This window comes from Hippoglossus stenolepis, chromosome 12 (genome assembly GCF_022539355.2).
Source record: "Hippoglossus stenolepis isolate QCI-W04-F060 chromosome 12, HSTE1.2, whole genome shotgun sequence".
NCBI classification, from domain to species: domain Eukaryota; kingdom Metazoa; phylum Chordata; class Actinopteri; order Pleuronectiformes; family Pleuronectidae; genus Hippoglossus; species Hippoglossus stenolepis.
This window is the reverse complement of record NC_061494.1, coordinates 6,704,716-6,729,287: the sequence shown is the minus strand read 5'-3', so window position 1 is coordinate 6,729,287 and position 24,572 is coordinate 6,704,716. Positions and strand designations below refer to the sequence as shown.

At 41.3% G+C, this 24,572-nt stretch overlaps 1 protein-coding gene across 1 annotated transcript; it reads right to left on the bottom strand.

Annotated features, from left to right (window-relative positions):
- Positions 1–1,051: 1,051 nt before the first annotated feature.
- Positions 1,052–23,741, bottom strand: si:dkey-192p21.6 (uncharacterized protein LOC565246 homolog). The gene is made up of 18 exons (XM_047342390.1): positions 23,657–23,741; positions 23,225–23,343; positions 21,938–22,059; positions 20,953–21,062; positions 19,093–19,162; positions 18,935–19,001; positions 17,342–17,424; positions 14,340–14,416; positions 12,890–12,920; positions 12,609–12,769; positions 10,163–10,275; positions 8,991–9,112; positions 8,264–8,387; positions 8,060–8,146; positions 6,667–6,744; positions 3,388–3,458; positions 2,194–2,306; positions 1,052–1,233 (listed from the first exon to the last, which is right to left on the bottom strand). Exons 1-18 carry the CDS (start codon positions 23,739–23,741, stop codon positions 1,052–1,054), a joined length of 1,815 nt encoding a protein of 604 aa, XP_047198346.1.
- Between the last annotated feature and the right edge of the window lie 831 nt (positions 23,742–24,572).

Sequence of the window (24,572 nt, the reverse complement as noted above, 5' to 3'; positions counted from 1 at the left end):
CCTCGGTGGTGAGTCTGTATCGATTTCATTTTAATCCCATGAAGAAGCATTAATGTGTTTCCATCGCGGGCGCAGGAGTTTAGGAGAGCAGTAATGGATTCGGAGTCTGGTTCAAGACGGAAGGAGGCACCTAGCGGCATTCCAACAACAACGTCTGCTCATAAGACAGTTACCGAAACCACTACACCGTGTTACGCAAGGTTCTTAGAGCCTCGGAGGCGTGAGTAATTCGATTTTACTGTGGAAGAGAAGCACGACACTGTGTCATTTAATTAACTAGATGGTCATTTCATGATGTACACACAACCTGACCTGATGTTGAGAGCACACCGATCTGATCATACACACATTCTACACATATATATAAATAAATCAACAAGCCTGTCAACCATGTGGGAATAATATAGTTTGAGTCTGAGGATTAACTCTGTTTCAGTAGTTTAGTATTGAATAGGTAAAATGTCAAAAGGGCTCAGGCTCTTTGAGGGGGCTCGCCTCCAGATGAATTGGATTCAAGTCATTTCCCTGATTTTCTAATACAATGAGTGTGAGAGGTTTCAGTCCCATTAATGACTGTGAGTTGTGCATCTTGACCCCCATTAAAGTATTGTCACCTGGACGGCAGATGGTACATCCCCCCGACACACTCGCACACACAAACACACATAAGGAGGAGAAGTGCCCATGGCAACAGTCTCATAATGGTCGGGCTGGTGTGTAGTGGAATCACTCGGCCTAATTTGTTAAGTACCACCTCAGTATATTTTATGTAATCAGTGTATTCAGTGGCATCAAATAAAACCTCAGCTGCCCACCCTGACACTGGATCACTGGATCCTCTTCTTTAGAACCAGGGTGTTGTTTTAATGGGTTTCATGGATGTTTACCCTCTTTCCACTGTGCTACAGCTTGTGTTTGATAAATAAAAACCTTTTCTTTGCTGCTTAATTCATCAGCTGACTTGGACATTAGCATCAGTAGGCTTGATTTACATGTATATGTATCACTGAAGAGGAAACAGTTAACTGTAAAGATAACGGTGTCATTCTGTTTATATTTTCAGGAAGAAATTCTTCCTGTAGAGCAGGTAGGCAATGAGCACCCACAGCGCGGTCCCCCACAGGCTTTGGAAGAGCCACTCCCAGTGGCTCTGCTGGAAGTGCATCTCCCAGCTGAACGGGAAGTAGAAACCCAGGAGAGAGTGGCCGACGTACACAAAGATGGAGTTCATCCCTGAGGAGGGGAGGATAAGAAATAAATACAAGTTGTTGTTGTTTAACAGGACCTGCATTAAGCCTTAGAAGTCTACAATTATGTTAGTCTCATTAGACAGAAATGACCACATACTAATGACATGCTTACTGCTCTTAGATCAGTTTGTGCTCAGTAAAAGCATAAAAAGCAAACAATGTTTTTAATGTATCGGTGAAACATAGAAAATGTCAGGCAGGTCAAAAGTGAGCAATGAGGCCTCAGACTCCAGAAGGTTAACATTTGGATATTTTTGCCATTTAATGGCAGTGGAAACACGACACACTGACATTTTGTTAGTTGATATGATTATTTACACATCCAATGGATTCACAAATTAGCAAAGTTAGCTTGAATTTGAAATCATGTTTCAATATTTGTTCCTCTGTTCCACCAAGGAGAACATTTGGATTTTAAGATGCTAAATGTTTCATTATGTTCACCACCTATCGTTACTAACTTTGGCTGTGGGGTGCTACTGCTTTAGTGAAAACAGTTGGAAACCTGTATATGGAAACAGCATTGATGAGAGGTTTAAGACTTAATAGAACATTAAAGTTAAAATAATAATAGAAACCCTTTATCTGTATCGCACCTTTCAAAACAGCCATTACAAGGTGCTACACAAATAAAAGCAATAAAAGGCAAAATAATACAATAATACGATAGCATTTAAAATCACCAATAAAAAAAGAATCAACAAACAATATGATACAAATGTAATATCAAGAACAACAAATCAAACAAAAAGTTAATAGCAAAAGTAAAGGATTCAGGTGGATTCATCACTACAAGGAGTCTTGTGATTCATTGTAAGTATACAAGTATAGATTATAGCTGCTTTAAGAAGTTAGATGCACTTTGTTGACTTGAGCTGAAGGTGTGTGATCGTGTGCCCATCACACATGACATTGAGCTCTGTGATGTGTGAACAAATGTTACCTGGGTATATGAACGGCTGTCCGCCCCACCAGCCCTTGATGTCACTGACAAAGTACATGGCCGCCAGCAGCAGGAAGGAGAAACAGCCCAAGCATGTCACATAGGACAACGACCTGGAGAAACAGACCATCACAGATACTTTAGAGCAACATCCAGTATTTTACATTTGGGCGTAACTAAAATGTTTGTAGCACGATGTGAACAAGCGTGTAAAGACACTGAGTCTATCAATCCTGTGCTGCAGATAAATAACACCCGGGGCTCTCCAGCCAAACCAGCATACTGCAGGACAGTTTCTTGGATTGGTCCAAAGCATCAGCAGTGGATCCTTGGCACGTGCCCCGTGGAGCCGTGCCAGCCAGCCATGTCCCTGTCTGTTCTTAAGTGCAAGAATGTTTGATGTAATATCATCTAATGTAAAATGGCGGCCTCCCACAGCCTCCTTTCACTGGACTTTTTTTTTAAATCTCAGCTGAAGTGGGGCCAAAAAGGACTCTTGGCTGCGAGTTAATTACTTCTAGACATCCAGGCAGGGACTCATACTCAAGAGCTCAATAACCTGTGCATGATGAACTGCCTATAAAAGCCAGTCAGGTAATGGCAAGGGATGAGCGCAGTGTTAGCAGCGGGCCCTGTGGAAAATCATGAAGAATTTGCTTACACATCACAGATGAAGTGGTATTCTTCCTCCTCAAACATTAAAATGATTCACATCATATGTGTGGAAGGTGGAACCACAGCAGAGGTCATAAACTAATCTACGTCTGAAGTAGTAATTGCTCTGTATTTCATGCCAAAGCTTTACAAACATTTATCAAGATGGCGTGCCTTGTTTTTTCATTTAGAAAAAAAAAAAAAGGCGTATGATGGTTTGGGAGCAGTTAGACAGCTCTGTGATTATATGGACGCTTTTCCCAGATCCCATCAGCCGGGGCTGCTGAAATGTGTAGTGAGTGCTTCTGGGGAAGAGAGGATAAAGCCTCCTTAAGCCTGCTGGCTGTAAGGAAGAGCGATCATGTCGGGAGGATGTATGATCGCTTCAACTCACACTCCCAACAGATTATTTACAGTAGTAGCTGTTGTAAGAGGTAAGTAAACGTGTGTTTTAGCAGCCTTGATTTGTGCACTGTTGGAAGCCCATCCTTTCTTTTGTGAGGAAAAGTGGCTGGATTTAAAGGGTCAGGAAGCACTTACCAAAGGTTTTTATTGACAGGTATAAATCCTCCGTCTCGCGTGCACTTAGAAAGGATGGCAGCGGAGATTCCCTGAGGGTGGAAATGAAACAGATTTCAAATCGATGGAGGGCGATAAAGCAAGCCGTATTGGGCAGCTAAAACACGAGGCAACAGAATCAAGCGAGTGCGGCAGATTAACCGATTATCTGAGAGTCAGGTGACCACGGCCCATCAAGATACACACACACACACAACACCGAGCTCCAAACTATTTCATCACCTACACTGGGATGTTATGCTCCTCAGAGATTCATCAGCATAGAATTAGACCCATTTGGAGCCCAGTTGACCCTGGAGTCATAATAACCACAATATACATGCAAGTGATCTGATGAACTCTACATCAATAAAAAGTGTTTATTGTCTCATCTATTTACCTTTACGTATGATTTAGATACTTGAAACATTTTTGCGCTCGCGAGAGAAACCCGGGGCACTGGATCAGAAACCAACGCTCGTTAGGTGGATATCCATCATGTGTATAGATGACAGAATCGATGGTGTGGAAATAGCCTAGCCGAGCTGGATTAAGTCTCCAGGCTATCCAGGCAGCAGGATGTGGGATGGGGCTGGTATGTGGGGCAATCGCTCAATTCCAATCTCTCACTTCTGGAGCCTGATCGTTGGACTTTAATTAACAAGGGCTGTTGTTTATTAGGGAAGAAGATGCATGGCCGCTCCCATAATATCAACTCAGTGAGCTCTGGTGTAAGACCTTCACTGTGTCAACACTTTCTGGTACTTTTGTGCAGATTCTCCTGTGGATAACACCAATGCTGTGGTTGGGTGCGTACAGAAAATGAGCTCCCTCCTCCTCCTCCGCCGAGGAGACCCGCTAATGTCAAGAGCACATGTCTGAAACAAGGGGTGGTTCGGCTCGGCTTCCTGCCTCCCCTCCGAGCCCAGATCGAATTTAGAGGAGTCAATATCAGGAACAGGCCAATCACGAAAACTAATTTTGCTTTCTGTTTTGGTGAAAACACTTTGTGGGACTAAGAATAGATTCAGCCGCTGAGATTAAGGAGGAAGCAAAAACGAGCAGAACACATGGGACGATTATATGCTGTGTTTACGTTTTACACAGGTCTGGATCTGCTCCCAGAATCAATACAAACAGGCTGCTCTCTCTGTCAACCATTTATTTTTTCTATTTTCTTTATTTCAGTCAACCAGGATTTCAAGTCCCTGTATTGATCCATTACTAAACACAGCATGATCCTGGATATATATCGTCTCCAACACCATAATCTCGAGTACAGCATCTGAATCCTCTCTGTAGCACTGACTGGTGAACTGTGAGATATTGTGGAAAAAAACATTAAAGCCTAATGTTTATTTATTTAGTCATGTGTTACTTTATCACTCGTTGCCTCTGGGAGAGGCCAAATGGATCTAATTTATTTCACCTCCCTCCAGCCTCTCGCTCCACAATAATAGTCAGCAAGATTCAAGACCAGGAGAAATAATGGAGGAGATTTGTCATTTAAGAACGGAGGTTAATGATATTAAACTCAACAGTAGAATTTCAATTGATTTTTATTAAATGAGCAGGATTCTTTACTTTTCATTTATTGCCATCATCATACCCTTTTTAAAATAAAATAAAATAAAATAAAATAAAATAAAATAAAATAAAATAAAATAAAATAAAATAAAATAAAATAAAATAAAATAAAATAAAATAAAATAAAATAAAATAAAATAAAATAAAATAAAATAAAATAAAATAAAACACCAGTATATTAGCACTACGAGCCTGCTGACCTTAATGTTTAGCTCAACATGGCTGCAGACTGTTGACTTGCTTTCCTCCATGTTAAAGCTACCGAGGACCCATTGTTATTGTGAGCCTGTAAATCTCATTCCCATGGTGAATGTGGGGTAAACAAATAAAATTTGACTTGACCTGACAAACTCAACTCTTTGATGATGTAATGATGAGACAGCATTTATAAAAAACTTTATTGGTTCCTTCAGCATGTTTCAAACTCTAATATACTGATGTTTAGTGCTTATAGTCCAATAAATAAATAAATCCATTTTAGTTGAAGTACACATACCAGACTGATGAACTCTGAAATCTGAATCTAAAAATTAAAACTTACAGAAAAGCCACAGTCGTATACATCAACCAGAACTTAAAGCTAATGAGATATATCTGTTTCTGCATGTTTTCCTCTGGCTGCGACCACTGGCCTCTTCTTTTCATCCTGCACCGTTTTGATTTCCAAGGCCGTGTGATGCAGCCAGCTCCTGCAGCTCCATCATCGCTCCAGGTCACAGGGCTGCCCGTTCAGGATGTCTGCCTCCACAGCACGGAGGCTCCTACTAACCCCGTTTTGCAAACAAGCTACATCTCTGCAGCGTGTCACTGTGTGTGTGTGTGTGTGTGTAAAAGCAGTGGCCAGGCACAGTTCGGCAAAGTCTGGCTTTTCCTCATGGATGACTGTCAGTCTCGTTAGAGCGAACTAACAGCCTCCTGTCGCAGGTTTAGAAATGCAAAATGGGCCATCTCGTCTAACACTCTGCGGCTCCCTGTGGGACGCGATGCCCCTCTATACAAATAAAGGAGCCAGCTTGCTTCTCTTTGTGTTTTTGGGACCACCCAGAATGAGCACCAATCCAAAACAAATATGACTTGAAATGCTATTCAAGCTGATTTTTTACAAGATTTATCCTTTCATTTTAGTTTTGAAGAACTTGAATCTGTTTCTGATATACTGCATTAACAAAACAGTCATGTATAAGAACTGTAAATGTTTGAGCGCAGGAACAGTATATTAATTGATCATGTTTTTTATTAGATGTGTGTACTGACTGCTGAAGTCTGTAAGTAATATGCACAACTCCTCGGATCTAAAACCACATGTGAGGTACAGACAACAACGGGAAACAGTGCGTATCCCCCCGAGGCGCTGGATACCCTTGTCTGCCCGGAAACACAGCCACACATGGATGTTGTTTAATTGTACGGAGATCGCACACATGTCCTCTCCTAAGTCCTGCTAATGAATGGCTTTGGCGGCTATGACTAATACCCGAGTGGCTGGAAAACACATTGGCGAGTTTACCTGCGAGGCAAAGTCTAACAGCAAGCCCCATGTAAGTGCTCCGCTGTGTGTGTGTGAGTCATAGAAGCAGGACGATGTTTTAAGAGATTTGTTGTCTCGGTTGCAAATTATCAATTGACCTTTACACTCATTTACTGTGTCTCAAACCTCTGTTTGCTGTTACCTACCAGGATGACGGCCCACACGAGAAATCGACAGAGGATTTGGACGTTTCTCCCCTTGTAGAAAATGATGATGTTCCCAGCCTGTGGAGAAGGAAGCAGAGATAAACAGATAGAACTCAGTCAATCATACAGTTAGTGAGAAATACCATGTAAACACCATCAACACGGTGCGTCAGTGTATTTGGCTTTCGGTAACCAAATAGGCCTGGGATGTAGGTGTCAATATTATGTCCCTGGCCCAGCGGTCATATTTCTCCTATCCAGCCGAGCCAGATGTTTGGTCTGAGTCATCCACGCCCTCTGATTAATTTGGTGATGATAAATATGTTTCAGCCGAGGACATTAGCATGAGCAAACACAGAGGAGGGCGGCGGACACCTGGCGTGTCGTCTAAGACCCGCTGACTGAAGGGCTCAGAGCCAACCGCCCACGGGGAATTGAACTATGTGGCTGCTCTTGCTTGGCAACGTCCCACAACACAAATGGTTATAAGTGACAGTGTCGCCATCGCAGACTCAGGTCTAAAGACCAAAAGCTCTCTCCTCGCTTCCTGACATCATTTTGTCAATAAAGGACGGCAGCTGTGCACTTATAATTAGGCGGCAAAGAGTCTTTCACGTAACCTTCATTTAAGTACAGAGAAATTTACGACTCTTGGGGGGTGTTTATTAACCTACTAAGACAAGGTTATCAGAAAAGAACATCCCTAATTATCTTGGTAAATAAGCTGTTCTAGAAATGTATCCTTTTAATTTACAAATATGTATCAAATGGTGGCGTCATTAAAAGAAATTAACTTTAACATCACGGCTGAACGTGCTGCTGGAGTGTTATCACCTAAACAGCTGATTGAATCTTTGTGAAAACCTTCACTGGGCAAGTGTGGATTCATTTGAATAAAGGGGTCTCTCAGCCAATCAGTTGCCAGCATTCTAAAGAGGCAGTTCACCAAAATCATTTCCCAGAAACCATATTACTTCCTGGCAGCACTTGTTATTGGAATTTATTTTGTTTTAACACTTAGTTCCTGTAAAGACATCTGTGGTTTATCAGGTTTGTGCATCACAATGTCGTTCACAGATTTATATTGAGGTAGTGCCAGAGGTTTCAGAGACATGTATCACAAAATGTCATCAAAACTATCTGCAAGCCAATAGGGAAGAATGGAAAAATGTTGTATTTTGTGGTTTGGTAGAATTGACATCAAAGTCAGCCTTCACATTTAAAGAGTAAGCTCAACTATATTTGCAAAATAACGTGTGAGGAAAAACATGTCTTCTATTCTGAGCAAACGGAAATTTGGACAGAATAATAATGTGCTCCCCTAAAAACCGACAGGATGCAAGAATCAACACTAATTGACTCGTAGAAGAGAAATACATGATCGGCCCAATACCTGCATCCCCAGGAATCCCATGACGATGGAGTTGATTGTACCCAGAACCCCCTCTGGGTCAAAGGGCTGTGTGGTCTGATACAATTCCTGGAAGTAGAAAAGTAAAAAAGAAGAGGCAAAGATTGATTTGATGGTTTCACTTCCACCTGCAAGGTTTACTGATGGATAGATAAGGTAATGAATGGTGTGTGGTAAAGGTCTTACTTTGCACGTGGGGTATCTGTACATGTTATCACCAAACATCAGCCTATCAATGTGTCCTGCAGCGCCTCCGGTGCAGTTTGGGTAAAGACCATTATCACCGATTCCACCAGCTCCCAAGTACCCTCTGATAACAAACAGGAGTGTGGTCATGATTAGTGTAGAACAAGAAATTGCATATTTCTCATACAGTCTTTAAATAAACAACAAAGGAGTGAAAATTTCAAAAAGAGCCTACACTGAATTTTAAGATCAAAGAAATGCAGGTAGGATGGTCCTGAGGCAGTTTTTATGTCTAATTCTGGCAATTATCACCTCTTGTTTTTAATCTTTGTATGAGGTTTGTGTTCACCATGAAACTCTCACGTGCCACTAAAACAATAACAAAAACAATCAGATGTGAAAAAGCTGTGGGGAAAGTGTTACTATTTATAGGATGCCATGCTGGGTCACAGAAATGGGAAAAAAAGCTGCACTGAGCAGAAGACACAGAGCGAGGAAGATGGATCCTCTGCCTCCACTCCTCTTATTGCACATGACAGACTGAGATTGCCTAATTATGCCCTCTGAAGCATCCACCACGGGCCCATAAATCATGGCAGCAACACAAGGTGTGCACACAAACACCTCTGCTGCCGCCCCAACTGTAGATTATCTCAGCAGGGACAGGTGGAGGAAATTCACACATTTAGCATTAGTGCATTAATGAGCAGACTGGACTTGGACCTACGTGGGGCAGTTGGGCACAGGCATGAGGAAGGTGATGCACAGCCACAGAGTCTCCAGCAGGATGATTATCAGCCACTGGGGCCAATACAAGACCACATCCTGGATGGGGTTCCACCAGTGATGCTGTCACACACAAATCTTGTTAAGATACACTGTACAAATAAAAAGGTTATTCACAGAAATCTACTGCATTGTTTTACTGGTTGTTTTAATAAAAAGTAAGATTAAATGTCAATAAAAAACAGTAAATAGGGTTAGGAATCCTTTATCAATGTCAATGTTAAAATTGTTATTTGTTAATTGATATAATGGGAAATTATTGTATAGAAATTATTCAATTGCCTAATAGTCTTCTTAAATTACATTGAATTCTATGTAACAATACAAAAAAATACAAACCCTTTTCACCTATGGCTGAATGTTTGTATTTGTATTTCTATCTGTATTTTTTACAGACTATGTCACAAAACATAAAAAACAACACTGCAAATGAGCTTTTTAAAGGCATGCTAGCAGCATGGCTTTATACTGTCAGTCTTTCTGCAAGTCATTCATGACCTCCACCGAGTAGGTTATGTTTTGTCTGTCTCTAAGCAGGATTACATAAAAACTACATACAGATTTCCATACAACTTGTTTGAAGGATGGGACGTGGGCCATGGAAGAACCCATTCAATATTAGAGAATAATTCATCGATCTTGATGAAAAAATTCAGATGACACATATCTATCTAAGGAATTTGGTGCCACTTGATTTAATTCAAGGAGACTGTTGGGCCTCTCCTGAGAGACAATGAATTGGTTACACCCTGACTGTTCATCTAATGAAACCATCAGGTCATAATCTTCACTTATCCTGTGAAATATCTCAACATGCAGATGTAGCCCACTGACCATGCTGATTTTTTAACAGCAGTGTTATCAGATGAACGCTTCCTTTTGTCCAATAATTTGGTTAATGACCAAACCAATAATGGCTGAACCAATAATATAATACCTGCAACTCCATCAACATGTTAACCTGCTAGTTTGTTGTATGCGTGTTCGCGTGCTGATGTTAGACTCTACATTAGTCTACGAGCCACAGTTCAACGTTGTTTCAAAGTTAGTTTTCCTCTGTGTCTTTCTTCTTTTGTGTCTAATGGTGAAATTGGACTTGACAGATCTGCTCACCGATGTCAGTGGGATTTCTCTCTGTCTCCAGAAAGTCTGCAGCAGAGACAGAACAAAGTAGGTGAAGCCCAGACGCTGCAGCACTCCAGGGATCCGCAGCCACGACCACGACACTAGAGCACAGCCAACAACACACAGCACGAACACTCACAACCGCACTGTGCAGCTTAACAGCGAAACAATGCACAAATGTGTCACACAAGGCATAAATACAACTCAACAGTGTGGAGTTATTACAGCTGATTTAATGAAATTGTAAATCAGGAATTTTAATGATGTTGAAGACGAGAACATCCTCTCAATCATCCTACTATCACTGCTTCCTGAGCGAGGATGATGGACAGCAGGACACACATGTAAATGGTGTCAGGCTTCAGGATGTGAACATGTCAAGAAGGTGGGAGGCTGGTCAAAGATTCCCACTTATCTCTCAGTCTCGACAAATTAGGTCTGATTGGCTCGGCTACTGGTCCAGAGATTGATGGTTATCTACACATTAGTTAATTGAAAACCTCTTTGCCACGCAACGTGCCGTAATAACAATGCAGTCCCAATCATTGATCGGCTCAAATCAAATCAAATAAAAGGCAGAAATCTCTATTTTCACAGGAAAAGCGGAAGCTCTCACGGACGACACGTTTGTTAAATATGCAGGACACGACCCCCTCTGAGACAATTCACTGTGTCTGTCACTTCAATAAAAATCACAGGGAAAGGTGCAGTATTATAGTGAACCGCAGGAAGCCGTCACACCTTTTTAACACTATCTCTGATCAATGCCGTTTTGTTTGTGTGTGTGTGTGTGTGTGAAATTAAGCCATTTTTTGACGTTCAATATCTTATAAGAAGTGAAAGCTCTGCTGTTTATTTCCCATCTCTGAGCACTTACAGTGATTGAATAAAATAATGATTCTTCTGGAAGTGAGCAGAACTGAGTAAAGCCATCTGACAGCAGTACAAACAGCAAAGGCAAAAACTTTTTGAAAAGTGTTTTTTCCTTTTAAGATCCAAACGTCCTCAAGGACAGTCTGGGTTTGAATTGGACTATTGGAAATCATTTTCATCTCATCTTTTCTCTTCTCTAACTTGTCTCTGTCAGGCAAAGAATAAGCAAAGTCAGATGTTTTGAGATAAAATCTTGAAAACACAAGAAATAGAATATTTTTACATCTCAAAAACGTTATTACTTCTATTGAGTCTTTTCTAGCCTTACCACAATGTGTTTTTATGGTTTTAAATGGAATCTGCATAAATTAACCAAACCTTACTTACTATAATTTCCTAAACTCCCACAATAAGTTCACAAGTCGTGCTAAAACTTTGAGTTTGAACGTCCTTCATGCTGCTTTTATGATGATCTGGACATATAACCATAGTGTGATTTATTAGAAATGACTCATGCTTAATGTTAGAGGTTAACACTGAAATGGTTTAACATTGAGCTGATATGTCTCCATTCTCTTATTAGATCAAACCCTGCAACTGAACTGCCGAGGACGTCCTTGGAGACCGAGGGCAAAGCTGCAGTTTATGGTAAAAGTCCCGGTGCTGTTGTGAGCAGCTCCAGCAGCAGCAGCAGCCTCCACAGCAGCTGCATGGGGCTGAAGGGGTGTAACACTATCTGTTTATAATTGTCCATTACCACAGCGGTTGTTTTTGCTCAATCTGCCTCTGTTAAATGTCCCCTGGTGCTGGATTTTGAGACTGCACACACACAATAACAATATTTTTGTTAACCCTGTTACGCAGACGTCCACCCATGAAAGTCCATTAGCACTGGTGGGGGGCTAATGTGTGAGGGGCGCCCTGTGCATCCCCAGGTGAATGATGATACAGGGATTTTCTGGCTGCTTCCCCCGATTTTAAGCCCAACACAGCCCTGCAGCTGTGGCTCTTAACACAAATCTGGTTTGAAACACAATATCTTTAAATCAAGGCTCTTAGTGTTCTTCATAGTATGAACACAGCCAATATAAGATCTGTTATACTGCAAATAACAATTATTTTCTGCAGCTGCATCATCACTGGTGAAGAAACAGCTATTAGAAACTGCTATAATGATGTAGTGGACCGTTGCATTAGGGAAATGGCCACAAGGGCTGAGTACTTTTACTTTTTAAGTATACTTAAACTGTTCCTCCACCACTGATTACAGATTGCTAAAAGAAATGTTGTCTTACAGAAGTTTTAATGATGTGATGTTATACAATATCACAGCTAATGCAGTTGGTTTAACATTTCAGATGATTCAAGTGCTTAAACAAAAGTAAAGTCTCTGCTCTCTGCTGGTGATTATGGTTGAAAGTACTGTACATGTAATACGTGGGTCTATTATCAGACATGCCAATTGGTTTTGATAATTTCCCCAGTACAGAACAAACTCATACACAAATCACGTTTTTGTTCCATTAACAAATACAGGATGTGCTGCATGGTGTGTACCTACGTGGTCCGTCTCTTGGTGAGTAGTTGAGGAAGCAGAAGCCGAGCATCAGGAGGACGGCGGTTCTCCAGGTGCTTTTGCGCAGCAGCTGGAGGCGGCTCACCCCTCTCCTGTGCATGGACCTGAAAGCCAAGACCACTGAGGTGCCAATCATGAACACAAACCTGGAAGAAACAAAAGTACGACGCTCTTAAAAAAAAAGAAGGTATATGGACAAAACTATGCATATTTGTGTATATTAAAATAGGACTGAAAATATCTTACAGTCCTCCTTTACAACCTACCACGGCATGACAAGGTCCGCCACGGTTAAACCTGCAACAAATCCAGAGACAAATGAATATCAATAGGCTCACAGATACTTGAGGTTGAGTTCAAAATTCTCTAATCCAGACAATCCAAAAGGACGAAAAGATGAATTAAGAACAAAGCTATGTCCTTAAAGTGCTGCTCCTGATATTAACTTTCCATTTCGAAAAGGTGTGATGAATAAATATCTTCAGTCCTGTGACAGTAGCGGCCCTGCAGCACAGAGAATTCATCAGTCAAACCACCCATGAAATCAATACACCCTTGTAGATGTGGTGAGGAGGCCATTATAAAATTTAAATTGGGAACACCCCTAAACGATGACATACATTTCATAAAAGTTACAGAGACATTTAGGTTTGTTTTTTTATTCACCTTTATTCACCCAGAGAAACAAAAGACCCAGCAACGGTCTCCCTCGATAGCAGGTGCCTTGCCCAATGGCACATAAAGACTGGTAAATGCAGCAGAGGAGTGTCACTCTGTCATAGCACCCTCCCATATTCTCCCAGCTGTCATTTAAACACTCATCCCTCCTCCTCTCTCCACCCTGGTTGTTCAAAACAATAAACGTCTATGGATCGCAGCTTTGATTTGGCTCGAATGAGGAATGGCGTCCTGTGTGTTTGATTTGAGACGATATTTATCATAATTAGTGACAACGGCTCAGAAAAGGCAGCAGACATGATGAGGAGAGAGACGCCATTGAGCATTCATTTCATATCAGGCTTTGTGTGAAGAAGGCTTAGAAATATACACTGATACAGTGACCTGTCCGTTGTGTACCCTGTATCTCACCAATGTCAGCTAGGATTGACTATGCTCTGCTATGTTCTCACTACTTCCGCCTAAGATGTTTTCATCTGCATTTGTTTGTGTGTTAGTTAGCAGGATCACACAAAAACCATGTACCTTACCAAGACACGTATGGGTCAGGGAAGAACCTATTTCATTTTTGTGTCAATCCAAATCAGAAGGCAGATCCAGGATTTTTTTTTTTCACTTCCTTTAACAAGAGGGCATTATGCCACATTTTTGTGAATTTTCCAAGATATAACAGTCTTTAAAAAAAAAGATATCTGTAGAGTGCTAATATCTATAATCAGCTCAAATATTGTGCAGATGATCCAGATTTTGTGAATCAAAGTAAGTATTTTTAGGGGTGATCTTTAGTCTGTCTAGACTTACTGTATGGTATCAAATATTCTTTTCAACTATATCGGAGCATTTATATTTTGTCTGTGTTTAATGTGTATGATTTCTGTGTACATGGTAGATGTATCTCATGCAATATATATATATATATATATGCAATATGGTGATAAAGAGGCCAATCAGCCTTGGTGGAGGTGTGTGCTCCCCGTGTGCCCTTCTAGTTTTATTTTCTAAGTTTGTTTTTGTCCTAAGTGTATGACTTTACTCAACCATTCCATGGAGCATGTTGAAAGAACCAGTAGCCTCCTCCACCGTAGTTCACAAACACCATCACTGTCAGGGCGAATCTACAAAGACAGTACAATGAGTAAGCCATATTTAGTAAATCAGTAATAATGGGATTAACCTTCATGCACCAGCAAAGAGTAAATGAAGGAAAGGGTTGTCAAAGATACATTTTAAAAACGTGAAATGCATAATAGTTTTATAATATTTTCTAACCATCTTCTGAGTTTAAGGTAAAGAGGCACACTCCAAATGCAAGCTAATGCAATCTAAGCATTATGAATCACTCAGGAAATGAACACTTGTCCTCTGGATCTCCTCCATCAGAAGTGCTGACTAAAGCCTTTGCAGCTAATATATGATACACTTTATACTTTAGCACTGGCCACGGCTGCTGAAACCCTGCACACGTGATGGAGTGCTCCACTGAATCAGACGCTGGAGGAAAATAAGGTGTTTGCGTTGCATGTAAGGAAAATGATCGGGTGCCATTACACAACACAAACTTGCAGGGGAATGTAAATGGAAGCACGGCGGATGCAGCTGGTTGCTCCGAAGCAGATTTCATCCTTTCATCATCCTAAATACTTCAGGTTATGCGTCTGATTCATGTGTCTGATTCATGAAAAAAATCATAAGAGGGTCTTTAAGAGGCAAAACAAGATTAGTACAACCTCTAGGAACGAGATCGCCTGATAAGGTGCACTGTATCTGCCTCCTCTTGTTTTTCTGCCTAGATTAAATTAAGAGGTGCATCAGAGCCATTACTGCTCTTTTAGCCCCAACCTGCTGATACAAGATTTTAATCGGCCACTATCATCTCAAAAGGGGCTCTTTAAGTAGACTAGACCGTAGTGCATGTGTCCATGTGCTCTTTTCCTCTCTCTCTCTCTCCCTCCCTCACACACACACACACACACACACACACACACACACACACACACACACACACACACACACACACACACACACACACACACACACACACACACACACACACACACACATACGCAGGCTATCGTTTAATTTTTGACGAACATATCCATTAGTTGCCATAGTGACAAAGACAAAGGTTAAATCACTAGCCAGATGAGACCTGGTGAAAATCACTGCTGTATCGTGGCTTATTGGTCATCTTTTTGATTAAAACACTCTGGGTGTCTGATTTTGAATAAGAGCTCCATTATAAGCAGATTACATTAGCAATGCCACACATGTAAGCACACGTTTTACCTGCTAATTATGATTAAGGGGAGCTAAAAGGACTTAATTATTATGATGTTTACTGAGATCGATTTGTTTTATTTTGCAGCAAAGTTAATACACAAACAGATAATGTCCAGGCTGAAGCACCACAGGCGTGTTTTCTTGGTTCCTAATCAGGTTTGAGTGTTAAATATCCCTATAAAGCTCTCCATTGAACATTTGTCACTTCAGTAATAGACCTAATTCATGCCTGCATGATTTATAGTTAACAGATTACAGACAGACGTGTCTGTAATGCAGTGACAACTGGTTATGACTGACTGATTTGAATCCCTGCACACGTATTACCAATTAGAATATTAGCTGGGTACATTTCTGTTGCAAAATATCTGCAGAGTATTGAGTTACCTGCAGTGATGGACATATCAAGTACATGGACACCCAATCTAGTCAAAATAAATTACTACTGGAGTGGGTATACCAAGGTTCCTTTTTGTGGCCCAACATCAGAGCATATTTGAAACCGAATCGGAAAGAAAAACTTGGAGCTTAGTCAAAATAAGGCGCAGAATGAATCAGCCACCTGGTGTTAAATGCAATCCATTGTTTTGATGTAATAGTTGTTTCTTCTGTCGTATGGCACCACTAACTACTGACGGTGCGATTTTCGACAGTGAGGGGACCAGCAACAGGCTTTTAGCAAGGCGGCACAAGATTAAAATCCAGATCCTTTTAGAAAAATTAACGTGCAACTGCAACCCCACAGTTCTCTGTATATCATGTCAGCGGAGGCTGAGCAATGATCAGAAAAAAAACCTACCAGCTCACAAGAAAAGCCGTTTGCCTTCAGAAATGTCTCAGTATTTATGGCAGATGACTGATGGGTCTGCTTTCTGTAGAAAGTTGTTACTTATCAGGGGTATGGATCATAAGTCACAGAGCTGAGGAGGCACACACAGCGTTAACCCTGAGTGCTGAGTCACAGTGTGATTAAGTGTGTTGTCAGGTATGAGAATTTCCAATATTACCAATCAGGATATCAATATGCGACAAGTATTTGTAACCCTGGAGTGACATTTTGGCAAATAGGGTTGAACAGTGCTGCGGTAGCAAGTGCAAATAAAAGGAAAGGAAATTGAAATGCATCAATTCATGGAAACCCTGTTATGAATGTTTCCAACCAATTCAGTCCAAGGTAAATAAACTAAGTGGTATTTTGAATTGATCACATATGCACGGTGGTTTCAGGCAACGTTTCGTCCAAAAGAAAGCCACAGATTGAGAAGACGCCAGTCGTCCCCTGGATCCTGCCTCTGTGCCGCTGGATTTCCTCTCGCTCTCCATTTTGGCAGGAGATCTATGACCGTGTGGATGTGTGCTGATATGTTGACGGTAATATTACATCAATTACTTGGCGAGGGGGAGGTCAAAGCCACACCAGCATCCTGTTTCCAGAGAGGCGTGCTTTGTGTCTACCCCCAGGCCACAATTAAGGCGAGCAGGGAGCCCAGATTCAATCACATGCATCACTCCTGTCCAACAGAAACACACTGTTCCAAACCCGAGAAGCACCGATATCACAAATCATGCCCAAAGCTATACTGCCTGATAACAAAAGCTTGGGGGAGCATGTGGCCAGACTGTGACCCCTGTAATTATTCGTTATGCCGGGCCTGTAGATGTTCATCATGCCTCAGACCACTCCAGAAAGAATTAGCATGTGAGCGAGCAGCATGTGGTGATGGACTGATAAATAGGTTGGTTGTTGATGGAGCACATACCCTCGGAAAGTGTCCAGTGAGCGCAGACGAGTTGGTTTGGCGTTGGTGGGGTTGTGCTCAGCTTCAGAAGAATGTGCTCCGTCCTGTAGAGACAAACATTGGTGAAATAATGTCATGACCTGATGATTTACCGACCATAATGCCTTATGTTAAACCTTTGTTGTTTCATCTTTCCTTTGTGTTCGCAGCTAATCTCTGTTAGCAGCTGTTAACCTTTTCAAAAATATGTTAAGCAGTCTTAATTGAATGTATGAGAGAGGCTATACAAATAAAGTTTATTATAATCATTATTATTATTATCATAATAATAAAATTATAACTCAAAAAGAACACAGGTCTGTCAAAATACCATTGTATCTATACTAGAGTACTACGTATTCCATGCAAATTTGCTAAGGGCAGAAATATCCCCCAAAAATATTACAGACTACAATTCTCTGTAACCTAGGTTTGCCACTATGAATGAGCCCTTTCTGATTATATGTAGTATTCTAATCAAACATTAATACAAATCTATTGATTAGTGCTGATTTTCATTCTATTTTAATTACCCTCTTTTGTAGCACTGATTGATTATGATTAGATTCGATTTGAAGGATATTTGTTGCAGCTACAAAAAATCTAATGCAAAATCATTTTATAGATTTTATGTTACAGTGATTGTTCTGAGATGTAAAAATATTGACAAGAACAAAAGTCAAAATTGCCACATTGCTCATAACCCCTGAAAATCCTGTTGAGCCTCTCTATGTTCAGGGTCATTCTGTGTGCAGGGTGCTGGTGCCTCATTTCCCCCCCCCCATCGCTGTGAAGGCAGCATTGAGATGGCTCTGGCCTGTTGCCCTCTCAGTTGGATTAGCCTGACTCACTGGCCCCTATGCAGCAGTTTAAAGAGCCAGAGCAGGAAGACACCCGCACTAATATGTTTTGATGGATCTGCTTGCCATAAAGACGGCATATGGGAGACCGAGGCATCTTGCTCGGAAGAATGAGAGGAGCCATTCATGCTCACCAAAAAACACACAGCAGTTCTTGCCATCAAGCAAGATGATTGGATGGACACAACGCTCTGCTCTATCGCTTGTATGTTAGTCTGCAGTACAACTGGCTCCGCTAACATTTGTATCAATCATTCCATTAGTGTCTCCCAAACAGCTGGAGTCTCTGAGCAATTTTGGTATGCATCTCAGGCTGCGGAGTTGGCCAACGAAAATAATTCTATTGGACCAAGGCAATGTTAATGTTAGATTGCAATAAAGCTTAAAGCCAGTCATTCTTCTGCAGAGGAAAAGAAAGATGGGGCAGTTATTTAGCATTGTGTTCCTATGAATGCTTTAAATTATGTAAAACAAAACAGGAATTTCAGGAATAATTAGATTAAACAAAAATTATTATTCATACATATTGTGGGTTTAATCCTGCATCTTGAACAAATTTGCACGGCTGAGAAGAGACTACCACCTTAGGACTCATTTAATGAGAATCCTTTGATTGGTTTATGATTGATCTACATCTAATCAATCAAATCATGCATCTGTGTCATCTCACTGTGTGTATGAAGATATTAATCATCAGCGGTAGCGTTTTACTTACATTATCCACCGAGTACTGAGTGCATTGGCAGCATATGGTCTTAAAAAATATTGATGTACGACGCCTCCTGTAAAAAGGAAAAGTCTGGTGTGTCTGGTTCTGATGGGAGAGTAATGAGAGCTGAATCATTGTGGATGATGTGAAAAACACATGGGTACCTGTAGACGTAAGGTGCCGCAACGACCAAGAGAGCGATTATAGCCAGTGAGAGAGCTGAAACCACAAGAGCTGAGGGAACAGTAGAAAAAAAGCTCATGTTAACAAATGGAAGTTGTGTAATCAAACAGCTCGTCATAGCCTCTGTGTCTGGACGTCCATGCCTGGAGCTTTACATGTCTATCAGAATAGAATCCGACTGGGGATAAAAGGCCTGATAAACCAGTCCAAACTGCCGGCTGTACTCGCCTCCTGACTCCCCTGTGGGAATCAAACAGTGTCAAAGGGGATCCCTCAAGTGACAAAGAAGAGCCTAATGGAAACTCCTGGTCGATCCATCACCGGGCAATCACTGCGGGTAATCTAAGACTACGGTCATTTGAAAAGGAAAATGTAAGACTACACTGGGGTCCGGATGAAGAACTGTATGAGGGGCCACAAAAACAATGAATGGTTTTATTTGCAAAACAAAAATAGAAATTTTCCTTGATGATTAAGAACCAAAAACACATGTTCCTGTATCTGTAACACTACAGACAGAAATATTAATAAAGATACTAATCAAGCTAAATACTACTTTTTTTGACCTCTTTCTTGCAAATAAAAAGTTGCACCATTATCTCTCACCCATCGGTCCCAACAGCATTGAAATAAAAATGAGACATTGGACAGCTGTGCTACTGATTATAAAACTATGACACATAGGCTCAGGAGATATCAATATGCTCTTCTTGCGTCAAAGCACAGAGGAAAACACAGGAGCAGCAGGTGCCGTGTTTGTCCTCAGTGGAAAAACAAACATAAAAAGATACCATTTAACCTAAGCTGAATCCACACGACATCCATCTCTGGTGTGTGCTCGTAAAAACACCATAAAGATCTCGACACGCGAAGTGAGACAGCACTAGATTCCTGCAACAGCCATGCTCCCTCTGTGAGTCAGAATAAATAAAAGCAAATTAATGGACGGATTTGAAACAACCAGATCAAGTTCAGTTGGTCAATACGTTTGCTCAAGTCTAACACTTAATATGAGTCAATATCTTGGATTTTCTTAGAAATAATTAAGGCCCCCGGCAGGTGACTGTGGTTTGTGGTACAATGCAGAATACAGTACTAACGTGATTAAAGGCTGGATCTGATAGCGGCTGCACAGAAATACATTTGTGAAGAACACTGCGCCCAGAAAATGACCTCACGAAGGCCAGCGGCCAATCAATGAGAGACACTGAAGTAAACTTTGAAATTCCCTAGCAGGGCAACTCTAACCCGTCTGGAGCTGCTGACCAGACCATTACTTAAGCTGAGCAAGTCCTACAGGGAGTTTGTATAATCACCGGTCTGTGGAGCTAATGGAAGCTCATCATACTGTGAGGGGTGCAGTCACACTGACCATATATCTGCTGGGATAATGGCTACTTGGCCTTAAAAGTCTGATCTACAACATAATCTGCAATATTGTTAAGTAGAGTGTACATTATGGAGAGAGACGCTTTCAAAATCCCATTACGCCCTAATCCTTCCACACTCCCTAATGTATTACCCACAATCCCCCACTCACGGAGCCAGGCCTTCAAAACAAACAAGAGAAGCTTCTCTTTTTATCCCTTTTCAAGAAACCGTGTCTTATTTGATCAATACACATCATGTCCCCAGAGATGGATGAGAGGTACTGCTCAGTGGACGAGGCCGAGCCGAGGGATTCTGCTCTTTGCTGACTCAATTAAGCAGAGAGCGGATCAAAAGGCTCGACCTGAGCGTGGAACCATGTTCTCTTACTGTCAGTGTGTCTCAACAGGGCAATCACATTCACTCTCCGTCAGTTCTTCATCTTTTATTCTTCATCAGTGTTGTGCACTTACGCAGGTATGCGTTGTTTGGTCTTTTGGCCACAGTGTGAGCACAGCTGGGATCTTCTGACATCTGGATCCAAACGGAGTAATGACCACCTTCTTCATACTTCTGACTCCACCTGCAACCCAAAAAAAAGTGAAAACCACTTAACACTGCAGGCTGCTTTTATTTGATCCCCTCTGAGATTGTGTTTCCTCACATGAATACATTGTTCTTCCTATCTTTTGCCACACAGCTCGGCAGCACCACCTAGTGCCTTTGGACCCAAAGTGCTTCCCTAGGTCCTCCCACCATTTCCAGTTTCAGGTCCCCAAAACATGCATTACATGCTCATATTGATCCACTGTTCGGATGACATACTAGCTATCACTTGGAGTGTTATTTCAAAGGCAGAAGGGAATCAATAGCAGCACAGTCTGGTTAGAGACCTCAGCATTGATCTGAGAGGCCCCGGAGCAGGCCTCAGAGAGCGCCAGAAAAAGCACCATGCAGAAGGCCGTCATGTTGCAACTGAATCCCTGGCACCATGTTTACGGGTGACCCCCAAATGGAAAGCCTGGCCCCGGTATCCTGTCAGCGCTGCTTGTTTATAAATATGGCGACTGTCTCCTCCAGTTAACGTCCCCGCTGAGGTTTCCACAGCACGTGTGGCTTTAAAGCTTTAAAGAGCCCTTTTCATCAATACTGGAATGTCGGGTCTTATTAACCCCAAAAAGGCTCCTGATCGATTAGCGGAGAGGTGGTTTAAGGGAGGGCATCACTCAGGCCCAGAAAGCAGGTCAGGATTACTCCCCCAGCCCTGTAAATAATCACGCAGACTGCTGATGCCACCACACACTAGATTACGTCTGCAGACAAGAGCGATACACTCCCACAGGCCGGGTCTTTATGAGGAAACAGGGAACAAATCAGCAGTTTTACCTCTGTGGGCTGTAAATTAACAACTGGTTTCATGTCATTGATGCTTCTTGAGAATATTAAACTGGTTGTCACCTGCACAGAGTTGAGTTCCTGGCCTCTGGTTCCACCTGCACAGTCAGAGTGAATTTAGTGCTGATCACCACAGATGTATTGTTGTTGTTGAGTTTCACACTGGCCAGATGCTGGTACACACACTGAGGAGGAAAAAGAGGAGGAAAAACTGAGTTGAAACCAAAAGAAATAACAATGGTCGACACGTGGTCAAGAGAAAAATGGGCATAATGAGTCTAGAGTGAGAAATAAGTATTCGGAAAAAGGATAAAAGATATATCTAACTTGTACATGTATACAGGTGCAAAAATACAATGTGCAGAGCAGTATAAAGAGTATATTGAGCTGGGGAAGGCAACATTTGAAAAAGAGAAAATCTGCACCCCTAAAGCTCCCATTAAATTATTTATTTCTTAACTGGATGTGCCTGATGCATCCCATTTTTTATTATAAACAAAAATCTAGATGAGTCAAGAAAAAAAAAAGAATAATAATAATTATGCAAATGTCCTCTTCAAACTTCAAAGTCATAAAATCTTTGCTTTTTCTTTGTAGAATAATGGGTTTTCCCTCCTCATGTCTCTAAAATCTCTCCAGCTCAAAAAATATTTAATGAAAGAAAAGATGCAAAGTCATTCCAAAACTTGTGGTAATGGCTCGCAAGAAGTTTTAAATGATCACAGGCCAAAAAAGCTTGGGAATGACTGATGTAGTTGATGTTAGAAAAGCTGGTAACTTATAAAATGACTTACAAAAATGCAGAGAGATGGTAGATTTGATCATCCTTAAATCTACGGCTCTCACATCTTAAAAATCCATTTAAGTGGCTCTCTTCTGATTTTCTACATGAAAGTCTGTTTACTTGTTACAGAGCATATCTTTGTATAATTTATTTTATGCGTCTGAAGGGAGCTTGATCAAATCGGACACATAAAACCAAATGGATTATCCCGACTTCTGACAAAATAAAACCTGCATTAAATACTGGACACACGAGGTTTGAATGTACATCTAACGAAAGTGCTGCTGCATTATGGGAAATGTAGCAGCGTTTTATAAGCTTAACTTATTGTCTGGATATCACATTTGGACCATTCATGTTTTCTTTTTGGTTTTAACGTCTCCGGAGCTCTATGGCCACTGGAGAGATTTGAGTGAGGAACATTAAATGTTGACTTCTTCAGTATGTGAGGGTTCTGTGGGCATCATACTGTAGAATATTGGCTTATCATGTGTTAGTAATCAGAGGAATATGTTGTCAGACAGACAGAGAGAGGAGAAAGGGAAGAGACAGTATAACTTCTTTACCTTGTAGCAGTAATCAGACGTGTAGAAAACCTGCACCTCTTCTTTCAGCTGGTTATGAAAAGTTAACAAAGCCTGGTCCATTCTCAGACTGGGCCCTGTAATGGTTTGATGATTTACAGCTGGCACACAAAGCTTTGTGAACATCATAAATATGAGATAGCAGAGTGTTTCCGATCACAATCACCATCATGATCCCAACACTGTCTCTGTGTTAATGACTGAGTGAGATCAAACATCTGAAACTTCCATTTTGTCATGATAAGATTTGAACTTTGATGACGAGAACCATGAGACATGAGATGCTCGAAAGAACACGGATACTTTTTGGTTTGAAAAAGAGGCTTCTCCTGCTAGAATCATATGTAAACAATCACATTATTAACAACAACAGACTGAGCCACATCCACCACAGATGAATCACACGAGACTCACCTGAACTGACGTATCGTCCAGAGCTGCTGCCTGCAAGGAGTAATAAAGTCAGACTTGTTTGTAGCAGTATCCTGAGCTCCTTCATGGTGCTGCCTGAAAACATGACCAGTCACTGCTCATCTTTATAACTCCTACACCACTATAACAAGCGGTCAAAGGGCAAAACCTAGAGGGCATGGTTCTTATTAACCAGGGCTGGCGGATGGGGCCAAAAATTATATCAAGATTAAGATGTTTGTCGATATCGATAATTATCAGGATAAATGTCACATTGTTATTGTTTCTTATAAGTTTAAAGAGCTAAAACATTTGAGAAATCAGAGGTAGATCAATGATGTGTTATACCTCCTCACTGGGTTTATACAATGCATAAGCAATATATAAAACAAGAATGATTGATAGCTTGTCCTAACTTTTTTATAAGTGCAAATGTGTGTGTGTGTGTGTGTGTGTGTGTGTGTGTGTGTGTGTGTGTGTGTGTGTGTGTGTGTGTGTGTGTGTGTGTGTGTGTGTTAGTGTAGAGGTCAGACATAGTTTGCCCAGGAGGAAGAGCGGGCCATCCACTACCTAGAGAGTCGGTAGTTTGATCCCAGTCACCCCCATTCTGTGTGCAGAAGTGTTCTTGGGCAAGATACCGAACTGAAAGAGAGAATGGTGCACATAGATACTGTATACATGTGTGTGTGTGAATGGGTAAATGGTAAAAACTGTACTATAGAAAAGCTCTATATGAAATACAGACCATTTACATTTCCAAGCACAATTCCTCCAACCTAAGGGCTGCTTTTCTTTTCTAACCAAAACACTAGTACGCAGCAATCTCATTTCCTCATCCAGTCAACTGTTAAACGCTGAGCACTTGTCACATCCTCTCCCCTCCTCATTTAATTAAGCAGTTCATTTCCCTGAGCACTCG